Here is a 9,696-nt window from a genome sequence, read left to right on the forward strand (position 1 = left end):
AGGACATGCCCCCTCTCTCTAACTTGCTCTGTGACCTCTCTCTCTCTCTCAACATTTTCATCATGAAGCCATCTGCCACAAAGTTATGAGCCACATGGGCCCTGAGCAAAGCCAGTACTATGTGGTTTGAACTTTCATCATGCAAAACAGTGAGCTGAATAAGCCACTTTTCTCCATTAGTACCCAGCCTCAAGTATTTCATTATAGTAGTAAAACATAGATGATGACAAGTGGAGCAGCAAAACGTGGCGATGCAATGATGTCTTTTTTGTGTGTGTGTGGAGAACTGGTAACACCAAGATTTGGTTGAGAATAGAAAGCCCCTGTTTAAATAAGTTTCTTTGGTTTCTCACTAATAAATTTCTATGAATGAGGTTTATTTCAGAATCTCATAGACATACCGTGTTTCTCTCAGTTTGTCCTTCCTATGCTCTGGCAAGTTTCTAGGTCAAATTTCAAAATGTTGCAATTTCCCACAGGTACCCTAAAAATAGTACATTGTACCTGGTTAATTTTATGAGGTAGCCATCAAAAAAGAAAGACAGGAACTATCTGACTGCTTTTTCTGTGTTTTATGATTATACCCTTTGGGAGAATAGCCTAGATCAAGCATTATACAGATTTCTTTTTAAAACAAAAATGACTCCATTATACAACCCCAAACCACCTGTGTATATTTTCCCATGCAAGACATTGCTTATCCTAAAAAACAGGAATCTTTAGTCGATGCCACCCTCCTCCACCCTCAGTGGAGCACGGATGCCGGGCTAATACATGATGCATCACGTGCAGCTGCCAGGCTTTATGGAGGGAAGCCCAAGTCCTATTAGATTACAGCCAAGGAGACCCAGGGCCCCCTTCGCTCCAACCACGAGGCTCGCTGCATGACTTAGTTTCACACAGCTCTTTAATTGACCCCCTGTGCTAATGACTTAGTGGGACACCATGGCATTATATCCTGCAGATTTTAAATTAAAGTTTGAGACTCCCCTCAGGACATGCACAATACTCCAATTAACACTAATTGGCATTACACATGATTACCAAGTGAAAATCATGGTTTTCCTGAAATGCTTCTTCTTTCTTCTGCTTTAAAGAGCCCGTAAATTCAAAGAAAACAATCACAGATGCATGCAAAGATTAGGTAGCCGCGGTTATATTGGCAGAACACTGGAAGCAAATGTCTATAATGGAGGATGATATGCATAAAACACAGTAAAGACAAAAGCAAGAATTCTTAATGTCATGAATAATTTTTAACATAGGAAGATGTTCTTTTTTTAGGAAGATGTTCTTAACACATGTTAAGTGAAATAAGTGTGAAAGGATTATAGAAATGATTCAATATCACTTTTCTGCATAGCATAAAAGAAAAAGTGCAGAAAGACGTAAATATTAGGGTATAAAGAGTAATTATCTCTGAGTGGTAAGAACAGCACTATTTATCTTATTCACTTACAACTCTATTTTTTAATGCATTACTTTTGCAAAAAGAAAGGGTAATTTTTCAATGTCTGTCATTGATTTTTGTAGAATAAATGCAACGCAGTGATTTGTTTTGAAATTTTTCTGATCAATCCTTCATCTACACCACCCCGTGTCGGGCACCGAGAACTGTCAATAAGTGTTAACAATTTTCAAGGGGTTGATGAGGGAAAACTGATTTTACATGCATGGAAAGGCAAACACTGGAGAGAGTTGTTGCAAATGCTCATTCTCGAGTTCTTACTGAATCAGCCATGTGAAACCCCCACCTTAAAAGGGTGCATTTATATCTGTGTGTTTCTCTTCCAGAGCCAAAGATGTTTGTGTTGCTCTATGTTACAAGTTTTGCCATATGTGCAAGTGGACAACCTCGGGGTAGTCAGCCCAAAGGAGACAACTACTCCCCCAGATACATCTGCAGCATTCCTGGCTTACCTGGACCCCCAGGGCCGCCTGGAGCAAATGGTTCCCCTGGGCACCATGGTCGGATTGGCCTTCCAGGAAGAGATGGTAGAGACGGCAGGAAAGGAGAGAAAGGTGAAAAGGGAACTGCAGGTAACGAATGATGAAGTTCCATGAACACTCCTCCTTCCCCCTACCCTGAAACTACTCCCTTTCTTTATTACTGTTCTTCTAATGGGAAGAAATTGGAATCTTCCCTACTTCACCTCCATTAATCATAAGAATTTCTTGAGCCCTTAGTCTGCTCGAGACATTGCCCTCCACTCTGTACCTGCATGCTTGCTGCACTGGCATGACCACTCTCGCAGGCAGACGTTATCTCATTGTGTGCGGGGGAAACTGAGCCATAGGTGACAACATGGAGATGGGTATAGATGGACATGCACTGCTCAGGACCGAGGGATGGACTCCAACACCTGATGCCTGGCAATGCCTGGACCCACAGATGGACAGACAGACAGACAGATGGACAGGAGAGGAGATGAACAAACTAAGCAGAGGTGGAAATTAGGAGCCAGACTCGCAAGTGCCAACCTGCTTGATGCTGATGTCCTAAACAAAGATACCTAAAGGTTTTCAAGATTTCATTTTTTTCACAGATGAAGTGACAGTGGTGTTATGCAACCAGGTTTTGTAGGTCAGTGCCTTCTCAGGGGCTCTGTAGCAGCTAACCCACAGATTCCTCTCAGCTCTCTGCAATGACACAATTGTCCCCTAGTCCTTCAGTAATTTTCACTCTTTTTCCCCATAAATAAGTTGGCCTGGGAAGCTTGCCAGACTCCGCAGTCCTTCTGAGTAAACCAAATTGAAATTCTACAGAGGCTGTGTTAACTCCAAAAGAGGAAATGATTTGGAGTTAATATTTGTAAACAAGTTTCTAGGAATAAAAGTTGGGACAAAAGATAGGAAGGAAAAAAATCAATAGATCTGTGAAATATGTCTCTATCCAATCACCACACCTGATTTGCTGGGATTCTGTGAAACAATATCAGAATAGATGTTGACATTATCGGAGAATAATTCATTTCAGAATTTTCCATGTAAAAATGATTTAGCAAATCAATAACAACCAAATCTATAAACATTGTTCAATATGAAAGAACCTTCAGGCAATGTGTCAATGTAAAGAACTTCAAATTTGGTTATTTTTCAAAGTCAACTATAGGGTAACTCTTGTATCTACAAGTTACCACTGGGCTGTGATTATGAATATCCTTGAAATTGCATAACACCAGGGTTATAGCTATGTATAGCTGACCCTTTTAATTTACTGAAAGAAATAATGTAATGGTTACACAAACAAGCATTGGAATCAGAAATGCTTAGACTCAAATCTTGCTTCCTTCACTTACTTAACTTACTATCTTTGGACAAATAGTCATTTGGAGCCTGTTTCCTCACTTGTAAACTGAGGATAGCAAAACTAATTGTGAAGCTTAAGGGCCATAACACATGCAAAACACTTCACAGAACGATGGCCATTTTGTAAACACTCAGTGAATGTTAGCTGTTATTATTGCATTTTGATCTGCAAATATAGACTATGGCTAAACTTGTGACTATCTATCCAAAGCTATACAATAAACCAAAACTGATTTGTCTGCTTCATAAAGTACTTCTGGTTTTATTTCAGATTGAATTAAATGATCAGAACTGCTACAATTTTAAGCTTCTATGAGGCCAGCTATACTCCCATACATGTCAACCCATTTATTCTTCCAGGTGCCCATGCGTTACTCATAGAGAAAGATTTTTGTGCACCTGTGACTAATCCAGATCAGTATTTTCAACCTCTACACTAATGACATTCAGGGCTGTGTAATTATTTGCTGCATGTGGCTGCACACGGTAGGTTTGTCAGCATCCCCTACATGCCAGTATAGCTCCCCTCCAAACGGAGCAAGCACAGAGGTCTCCAGACATTGCAAACTCTCCTTTGGGAATGAGAAGAATCCTTACAAAACTACACCTGGCTGAGAACTCCATTCTAGACACTGGAAGCACAAAGATGAATGACACTTTACTCTTGTCTTGAAAAGCAGATATTTGTGTGAGAGACACCATTATATAAACACATAATTACAATATGCCAAAGTAATGACCATTGATTAAGAAATTACTACATGCCATGAACTTTAAATTGGTTGTTTAATCCCCAGCACTATAATCACCAATAAGCATAATAAGCAATAAAAATAATGCCACAAATGAAAAATTGAGATTCGAAAACAAAGTGGCTTCCTCAGTATACACAATAAGGGTGTATAACAGACAAGAAAGAGAAGAGCGACTGGATGCTTGATGAAGAGTAGCATACTTCACTCAGAAACAAGAGCAGAGCTCATGGGCTTTGGGGACGTGTTTACAGTGTGGCTGTAACTGGGTGTGGCATGGCCAGGAGCCTCTGCTCCCTTTCTGCCCCATTAATGACACACAGTGTCTTTTCACTGCATACCCTTAGTGAACACCCCACCACCACACGCACAACCAAGCCCAGGGAGAATGAGGTGTATTTTCTCCCAATATCCCTACCCTTATTTAGAAATAAGAGATTATTATTTTGAATTATAAATTTTCCAGAAAATATATCTTTCTCTCCACTACTCTGTACCAATTATTAAAAGTAGCATACTATTAACATTTCATTAAATCTAAAGACATAGTCATGTAAACATCTTCAAACGTCACTAGAACTCTCTCTTGTAACTGTTCAATATATGGATTTAGGTATTCATGAGCTTAGCTAAACCCAATTTGCAGATCTCAAGGTAATAACAGCCAACTGCAGGGTGGTGTAGGTATTATCATGCCAATGTCACACCTAGTCCCTATCTCACTGACATAATGGATGGTTAGTCCATGTTAAATGGTTTAGATGGATGCATGCATGCATAGATCCTTGGAGACATGGATCATGGATGGATGGATGGATGGATGGATGGATGGATGGATGGATGGATGGAGTGGCACTGAAGAGAAAATCTTGATAGAACCATTTCATTAAAGGAGAAGTAAGAAGAAATTCTTTTTGTCCAAGCTTCAGTATCTAAGTACACACTTAGTGTACATAAGTATACTCCATAGTGCTCCATAATACTCCTCTCTACGCAAGTATATATCTGATTAAATGGGGAGAGGGATGATGATTCTTTCTTTCCTTATACGCTTATTGTGTAGGCCCTTAGCACATCAAATTCTTCATGCAGAAAGGAGGAGTTTCTGTAAGTTACTACAGTTAGTCTATGATATCTGCTACCCAGAAGTTCAGCATATTAAAGTATTAGTATAGAAAATTTAAGCATTTAGGTTATGCAAACATTTTTGTGCACAGCATTATGAAATCATATCCCAATATTTAAGATTTGGTCTCAGTGAATTTTCAAGAGGATGAGACCTAAGCAATCTAAAAGTCCAAACTTTTATTTCAAGGGCTGGGAAACTGAAGCCTGAGAGGTCAGGCCCCTCTTTTAAAATCACCTAACAACTCTGTAGCCAAAGTGGGTTTTAGGCCACTTTAATACTTCAATATGCCAATTCACTGTTGATGGCTTTGCCCACTAATTTTGGAGTAGACTTATGAACACTTTCTCCATATTACAAATGGAGCATTTGAAAGCACACAGGAATGACCCCCAAAATCAAAGAGGCAGGGGGACTTGAGTTGGTAATGAAATCTTATGGTCAAAATTGTTACTGAAACCCAAACGGTTTTTATGAATGCATCAAAGGTCAATGATGAAGACAGAAAAAAATTAAGCTCTTGTTAAGGATAAAAATGTCAATTTACAAGTTGTAGTCTTTGATGCTAAAATTAATTTAATAGCAAGATACTATTCATATTGCACTGCTACCAAAAAGAAACAAACATGGAAAGATTAGATGATTATGACCTTATTTCAAGAAGTAAATATCAGAGTGGGTTCTGGCTAGACTAGTACAGTTTCAATGTAACAATAGCTCCTCTCTGTAGCTAAGAGACATGAGTGTGAACAGTAAGATTACTGATCCTGAATCTCCAAGAAAGGGTCACATTCATGGTTAGCATCCTCTACACAGCGTAAATTGTTGACATGCCACTTTCCAAAATTAATAAATCACAATACTTGGTACTTTAAAGGTAAAGTTTGAATTCTCTTCAAATTTATATTACCGAGAACACTTCATTAAATTTTCCAGTTAACTGAAAAAAAGACCAAATTCTCAAACTCACACATTGAAGTATGTGCAGTACTCAAATAAATATGTCAACATAACATCAAGAGCAAAATGCTTAGCTTAATAAAGTTTCTTGAAAACACAAACATAATTACAAATAAAACCATGCATCAACAATATGTTTCCCTGACTACAACATGCATTACAGAGTACCAATAATTTGTGTATTTGGGAAGAAAGTATCACTATACAAGCAATATTTATAAAATGGATTTTGCCATAAAATTAAATAGCATATCTTTATGATATTAAGTCATTGCTATTTAAAAACTAAGCAAATTTTGCTTATTACTTATGACCAGGATCACCATTTTTGTAAATTAGTCTAATGTTAAACTGAAGATATAAAGATTTGGATATAATTAAAATAGCCCTGTATGATGACTTTGAATTTGACCTTTCACAGTTACTGTGTCTTCTCTGAATATAAGGAGACCCAGAGAAATTAAGGGTCTTCTTGCCTAAAAGGATACAACTACATAGTAGCACAGCAAGTCAGAGGTAGGGTTCTTGAGTCCAGCCCCAAAGGCAAGAGGCATTTTGATGAAGGGAAGACAGCACTAGGTGTTGTGGTCTCAGGTTAGGCTTGAAAGGCTTGGGTTCCAGTAGCAGTGCTACAGAACCAACTTTCATTGCCTATCTGGGACTCAGTTTTTCTCCTCTAAAAAGGAACTACTGTGTGGTGGTCACAGTCATCGATTTTCAGCTCTTGTGGCATATGGAACCCTCACATGGGCCACGCTAACCACTGTCCCCTGGGACACTCAAGCTCCAGAGCCAGGCAGCCTCACAAGCTCAGAGCCCAGCTCCATCATAATTAGCTCTATTCCCTTGAGAAAAATGACTTCTCCATGGCTCAGTTTCCCCATCTACAATAGAAGCAATAATAACTCTTAGTTTGCAGAATCATTGTGCAATTTAAGTAAGATAATGCATGCAAATAAAACACTTAACACTGTTCCTGATACATATTAACTTGTTGACAAACTTAAGTGAGTTTAATTGTGATTAACACTTTTATTATTAACACCAACTGAAATAGAAAGGGGCAAGAGACTAAGCACCCCCTAAAAGTTTGTCTGCCCCAACGGGCCCACTCTGGGGAATAACAGTATCATGCTGATAGAATTCTTCCTGTAGCGATCAGTACCTTGATGTGGATAAAGCAAGTCACAACTTCTGCTTATACTCAGAGAAAGAGATTATACAAATATCTGTCTCATGAAGTTGTTGATTGAAAGTAGGAATCTAGCAACCCAATTAAAATTGACTAATCTGTTACGTTTCATGCAGTATTCTTTAAAAATATACAGTTGGAACTACTGAGTGGCAGGTGATCTGTCACCAAAATGAAAGTTGGGTATTTTTAAATTAGTCAGGGCCTAAACAATGGCTCATATACTCAAGAAAACGGACTTGAGATTCTGATGAAAATGTTGTTCTCATTTTTAGTGGCTTCATTTTTTTAAGGGTTTATTGTTAAGTAGTATACTGTTGAAGATTGACTGAAAAGGCAAAGTTCGGGTGTGCCAGACAAGTCAGGGTGCATCAGAATGCTGGTTTTAACTCTTCAGAGGAACTACTGATTCCACCATTCCCTCTTTTCGAAGGTCTGAGAGGCAAGACAGGGCCTCTGGGTCTTGCTGGTGAGAAAGGGGACCAAGGAGAGCCTGGAAAGAAAGGTCCCATGGGACCAGAGGGACAGAAAGGAGAAGTAGGTCCAGTGGGGCCTCCTGGCCCAAAGGGAGACCGAGGAGAACAAGGGGACCCAGGGCTGCCTGGAGTGTGCAGATGTGGGAGCATCATGCTCAAATCCGCCTTTTCTGTGGGCATCACCACCAGCTACCCGGAAGAAAGACTGCCTATCATATTTAACAAGGTGCTCTTCAACGAGGGGGAGCACTACAACCCCACGACCGGGAAGTTCATCTGCGCCTTCCCAGGGATCTACTACTTCTCCTACGACATCACCTTGGCCAACAAGCACCTGGCCATCGGGCTGGTGCACAACGGCCAGTACAAGATAAAGACCTTTGACGCCAACACAGGGAACCACGACGTGGCTTCCGGGTCCACGGTCATCTACCTGCAGCCAGAGGACGAGGTCTGGCTGGAGATCTTCTTCACAGACCAGAACGGCCTCTTCTCAGACCCGGGCTGGGCAGACAGCTTATTCTCTGGCTTTCTCCTCTACGTTGACACAGATTACCTGGATTCCATATCAGAAGGCGAGGAACTGTGATCCACACAGCAGACCTGAGAGCGCCGAGGTCACGGTGGCTGACACTTTGATTCAGTCTGGGGAGCTGGGAAGTGAAGTGAGCAAGAAGGGGATCTGAAGAGGCTCCTAATCAGATGCCAGAGCATTTACAGACAGTTCCGCTGAATTTATGGAAACAAGAGAAACCACCAGACAACTGAAACCACACCAACATGAACTATGTATAATAACGCCAGATGTGAATTCTCTTGAAACTAATGTTTGTAAATATTTAAACAAATTAAAGACAATGTTAACAAAAATTTTGTTAAATGCCCTTAGTGATAAAACCAGCTGGCAATGATATTGCCTCATTAAATCTTTATAAAATTATATTTTTTTGTCTATTATTTAAGAGAACCATAACTTTCCTAAAGTCTGACAACTCTCAAAAGGCTATAATACCTAAAAATACAAATGTAGGAGATGCTGAGTATTTTCAAGTAAATTAAAGTGAAGTGATAAAATTTTTTGTTCTACTCTTCCTTCCTTCATGGTTGTACGTATTCACTCAACTCTTTATTGAGCCTGTGTGGATCAGACACTGGGGTACTGATCAGATTAAAGAATGGGTTTAGACGAAAGTCTCACCTTCATGCAGACTGGCATAGGGTAAGCACACTCACAGCATTGGCAGGTTGACTCAATGCTGGAGGCACACAGAACCAGCAGTGCCTAGGACTGGGACCAGAGAAGACGTCATGTGCAGGAACACACTGGGCACCCCAAGGTATGTGTATTTCAGTGAGTGGGATGAATGCAAAGGAAAGAAGGAAATCAGTGACTGCATTCCCTACCCACCCACAACCTCAATGAGTTTTCAATTGGGAATGGGATGAAAAACCTAGAAATAGAGGAAGCCCGGGATAGGTAATCAATATGGAGAGAAATAGCCAGTAGGTCATTCTCCCAAATCCTTTAACCTGAAGGTTTTCCAGGACATGCATTTGCCCTAGTAGCTTTCTCAAAATACCACCACTACTTCATATTGGGGTGAGATGATGTTTCTTATGGACGTTCTACACCTTGAATTCCAATGAAGCAAGACTTGTTTCCACTGATCTATGAGTGAGCTGGTGGCAGGAAGGAACAGGAGGCGAAGGGAGAGAGACCAAACATGAGTAAATAACTTCTCTTTCAAGTCTTGCACCTCCTTTAGTCCATCTCCTCTTCTCTGTTGGCATCTTGCTGCCCACTGAACTGCAGGTCCTTGGTTAATCTTCTCTGTGATTCTATTTCATTTACCACTCCCTTGGGTTACGGCAATCATATTC

General features: G+C 40.1%; 1 protein-coding gene across 3 annotated transcripts in view; it reads left to right on the forward strand.

Annotated features, from left to right (window-relative positions):
• Positions 1-8,889, forward strand: part of C1qtnf7 (C1q and TNF related 7) — a 98,680-nt gene extending 89,791 nt beyond the window's left edge. For all 3 annotated transcript variants that reach the window (XM_021260265.2, XM_004847263.3, XM_087187381.1), the window contains exons 2-3: positions 1,795-2,040; positions 7,773-8,889. In XM_021260265.2, coding sequence (XP_021115924.1) covers positions 1,795-2,040; positions 7,773-8,404 — 878 coding nt within the window. In that variant the 3' untranslated portion in view covers positions 8,405-8,889. The remainder of the gene's footprint in view (positions 1-1,794; positions 2,041-7,772) is intronic.
• The last annotated feature ends 807 nt before the right edge of the window (positions 8,890-9,696 follow it).

Source organism: Heterocephalus glaber, unplaced genomic scaffold (genome assembly GCF_053883595.1).
Source record: "Heterocephalus glaber isolate CG9 unplaced genomic scaffold, H.glaber_assembly_v1.0 deba00001509, whole genome shotgun sequence".
Lineage (NCBI taxonomy): Eukaryota > Metazoa > Chordata > Mammalia > Rodentia > Bathyergidae > Heterocephalus > Heterocephalus glaber.